Source organism: Trypanosoma grayi, assembly GCF_000691245.1.
Source record: "Trypanosoma grayi strain ANR4 Tgr_383_V1, whole genome shotgun sequence".
NCBI lineage: Eukaryota > Euglenozoa > Kinetoplastea > Trypanosomatida > Trypanosomatidae > Trypanosoma > Trypanosoma grayi.
In genome coordinates, this window is record NW_008826002.1 from 11,831 (window position 1) to 15,713 (window position 3,883).

General features: G+C 56.4%; 3 protein-coding genes across 3 annotated transcripts; all 3 read right to left on the reverse strand.

Moving 5' to 3' along the window:
- Positions 1-39: 39 nt before the first annotated feature.
- Positions 40-1,350, reverse strand: DQ04_03831050 (hypothetical protein; the record flags this gene model as incomplete). The annotated part of the gene is made up of 1 exon (XM_009313142.1): positions 40-1,350. The coding sequence occupies one exon, from the start codon at positions 1,348-1,350 to the stop codon at positions 40-42; it is 1,311 nt and encodes a 436-aa protein (XP_009311417.1).
- Positions 1,351-1,514: 164 nt separating this feature from the next.
- Positions 1,515-2,096, reverse strand: DQ04_03831060 (hypothetical protein; the record flags this gene model as incomplete). The annotated part of the gene is made up of 1 exon (XM_009313143.1): positions 1,515-2,096. One exon carries the CDS (start codon positions 2,094-2,096, stop codon positions 1,515-1,517), a length of 582 nt encoding a protein of 193 aa, XP_009311418.1.
- A 563-nt stretch (positions 2,097-2,659) lies between these two features.
- DQ04_03831070 (hypothetical protein) lies at positions 2,660-3,754 on the reverse strand (the record flags this gene model as incomplete). Its single annotated transcript, XM_009313144.1, has 1 exon — positions 2,660-3,754. One exon carries the CDS (start codon positions 3,752-3,754, stop codon positions 2,660-2,662), a length of 1,095 nt encoding a protein of 364 aa, XP_009311419.1.
- Positions 3,755-3,883: the final 129 nt, after the last annotated feature.

Here is a 3,883-nt window from a genome sequence, read left to right on the forward strand (position 1 = left end):
GAGCATCCCACACGCAGCCACACAACTGCGCCACAACACTTACATCGCTGAGTAACGTGGGCTGACGTACCGCGGTCGCACGCGCGCCGATGAAGCCGGCACGGACCCCTCAGAGCACTCCAACTGGCTACATCCTGCATTCTGTCTACTGCAGCTGTTGTTGTTGCTGTTAGGGTTCACGCGCTCTCGCAGCGCGTCCACTTTCTGCTGTATCATTGTCAGCCGCGACAACTTTGAGCGGCGCTCGCGGTCAACGCGGAGGGTGTCAGTGGTCTTGCGCGCCGCACGCGAGGCGAGCGCGAGGTCCGCCTCGAGTTGTCTCTTCCTTCGCGTGATGGCATGCATCTCGGCGGCGTGTGCAAGGTGCACCTGCGCGTCGGCGAGGTCCTCTGCGTACTTGTCGAGCACATCCACCACCTCGGCGTACTTACTGCCGTACAGTCTCTCCTCCTTCTCCAGCTGTGTGAGCTCCTGTCGGCGCATGCTAGTCTCGCTCTCGAGGGTGGATATTTCAATGCGCATCTCGCTTATTCTGTGGTCACTGTAGAAGTCCCCTTGTGCAAGCTGCTGATCGAGTGCGGCAATGTTTTCATCTAGTCGCTTCACAGCCTCTAACTGCGACGTCGTCACGGCGTGTGCGGCGCGTGTACGCTCTAACTGCGCCGCACACTGCTTCTGCTCTTCCTCTATGCTTGCCTGGAGGCTTTTCGTCTGCCCCTCCACCTCGTGCGCCATTTCCTGCCGGATGCTCTCCGTCTCTTCGAGGAGTTTGTTGAATGTGCCGTCAACGTCACTGACATGCTCCACCAGCCACTTGTTTGCTGTGCGGTAGAAGTCGTACACACCACGTGCGTGTTGCTCCGAAAGAATTCGCTCCCGCTGCATCCGCAGATCTTCCAGCTTCTCTGCAGTGTCCATCAACCACTTGGGGGTGTTGATGTGCACAAGCATCAGCACCTGGTGGATGCGGCTAAGAGTCTCGGCGAAGCGCAATGCATCACACGCGGCCTCATGCAAGTCCGGCCGCCCGCTGATAGTGGTAATAGACATAAGAGTCACATACCCCATGAGAGCGGGCTCAAGCAGTGTTGTGAGCTTTGTCTGCTGGAAACAGGGATCGCCGCCACTCGAAAGACCCGCCACACGGCGCACAGTCTCAACAAGATGGCGAACTTCACCGCAGTGCGGTGGACGAAATGCGGCGACGTCTACAAAGGTAAGCGTAGCCATAGAGCGTCGCCCCGATGCGTCCACCGGCGCGTAGACATGAAACTGCACGATGCACGACGTATCCGCATGCTTCTTTGCGGGTAGTTGCACAGCGCCGGAGGAGGAGTCGAGCAGCCGCATAAGCGGCAGTGCGGTTGGACCCAGCGGTGGCGGGAACTCCACCACTGGCACTGACTCACCGCTTACTGTCTCGATGATCTGCGCCCCACGCGTGACAAATGCCGAGTGCGTTACCGTCGCGCGGTTCCTGCTGTTGCTGCTGTTGGCATCACCATCACCACCGCTCAGCGGCATTGCGGCGTAGCGCAACAGCTCCTCCGCAGCGAACTCAATGATGCCCTTCTCNGCACTGACTCACCGCTTACTGTCTCGATGATCTGCGCCCCACGCGTGACAAATGCCGAGTGCGTTACCGTCGCGCGGTTCCTGCTGTTGGCATCACCATCACCACCGCTCAGCGGCATTGCGGCGTAGCGCAACAGCTCCTCCGCAGCGAACTCAATGATGCCCTTCTCGCTGTGGTGTGGGCTGCCGTAGAGCGTCTGACTGCGGCCGCTCTCGCATGGGCCGCTCACTAAGAAGAGATAACTTTGTCCCGCCATGCAGTTTGCCACGCATGGGGCGATGACATCCTGGTAGAAGGTGTCTGTCGGGGTAGCGCGATGAACACGCGTGACGTTGAACGGGTCTGACCACTTCTCCGTCTGCGCGTTCTTGAGGCGCAGGGCAGTGTAGCTGGAGGAAGTGGACGTGTTTTCGAGGTGGGACATCAGGCGAACATGGCTCTCGACACTTTTGAGGATATTCTTCACCGCAGGTCGCGGTGAACCGGGTGTTGGGCTCGATGTCTTGCTGCGCCGGTTCATCCTTCACCTCCAACCTATTTTATCTTTCCACACACACACACACACACTCAGAGGCAGGCACACACGCACACACACACACACGCACACTCCCTCGCTCTCTTCTATCCCTCTGGAATAACTGCACATGCACAAGAGAGAGAGAGAGGGGGGGGGGNGGGGGGGGGAGGAAGAAGAAAAAAAAAAAGGCACGACAAAAAGCAAAGGCAAAAGAGGTGTGGAAACCCCATGGCATGAGTGTGCGACCGCAGAATGGACTAATCGCACACACATGCAGTACTGCTCATGTATATGCATAGTGACGGTGAGGAAAAGACAATGTCGAGTCTCAGACCACCTGCGAACAAAAAAAAACGCCAGTACTCAGTAAATATGGTCAAATAGATGCACTAAGACAAATGTGTAGTGTAGGAGCAACACTACCTGGGAGCAAGAGAACACAATAAAAAAAAAATAGAATCACAAGCTTTCGTCGCTGTTGAAATCTATTTTGCACAATCAGCCGTGCCTTCCAGCTGGTTTCTTGATGAATAAAAGCGGTTGTGCAACGAAAACAAGAACAGTCGCTACACTCTTTTTGTTGTCTCGGACAAGTATCCCAATCTACCGGAGGAAGGGCGTATGCGCTTCGGGGTGGTGCTCCCCATCGCCATCCCAAGTATCGTGGATGACCCAAGGCTACGTCGTTTCTTTGTCCGTTTTGTTGCATCTTCAACAAGAAGCTCCTCCGCTCCCGCGTCGCTGCTCCCCCTCGACCCACGACTGATGGTCAGACTTGAGCTACGCAGCTTATGCCGTTCTCCCCCTGTTGCTTTGAATGACCCTGCACTACATCCACTGATCGCAGTGTCCTTGCTTTGGCGCTTGCTAGTGGGTGTGTGTCGTAATACGCCTGATACCCCTGTGGAAAATGATGATTCATGAGCAGGTGGATGCAAACAGTTGCTTGTCAGTGGCACGGCCTGTCGCTGGTGACTGTGGTGGTGCTGCGAGAGACGGAGACGGGAACTGTCAGGGGTCCGCGTGCTCGGGTAGCCGGCCTGGGAAGCAGAAGCAGAAGGAGCAACAGGGGTGGAGGCACCATGGCGGGTGGGTGATCTGCTGGCCACATTCATTGTGGAACGACCCAGCACCGTTGCTGTGGTGTTTGGGCCCTGTCGACTACGTATCGTTGTTGGTGCTACCCACTTATCCGCCGCCGACAGCGCAGACTGACCGCCTGCTGCTGCTGCAGCCAACTGCGACATGCGATGCTCCAGGTATGCGCTGCGTTCCTGCAACTGCCCATTGTACCACTCTTCCATGCGAAGCAGACGCTCCGCAACCTCGATGGCCTTACACTGCAGCACGTGGACGTCTTGAACCTGAAGGGCATTTATGCCCAACACAGAACTCACCTCTTCAGCGCGGCGGCGTAGTTCAGCACTATTGCCACCATCTTCTAGGGTGGAGGAGATGCCCGTGCGTGGGGCCCAGCCGGGAGAGGAGTCCCGGGCGGCACGAGGCACGATCCTCGCAGCATTGCGATTACGCAAGGGCGTGGACGACTGTATCTCCGCCTGCAGTCGCGCAATGTCCACCGCATTTCCATTCCCTGTAATATGGTCTCCAGACTTACCGCTGGAGTCAGCAATTTTGCTTATGTTAAGTGCCGGGATCATTTTTGTGAGAAAATATGTATGAAAACCTCTTTGAAAGAGGACGCAGTCCCCTCCTTCCTAAATCCGGCCTACTGAAGAGGGGTCAACGCAACAAAGAACACAAGCAAAAGGCAAAAAGAGAAGAAATTT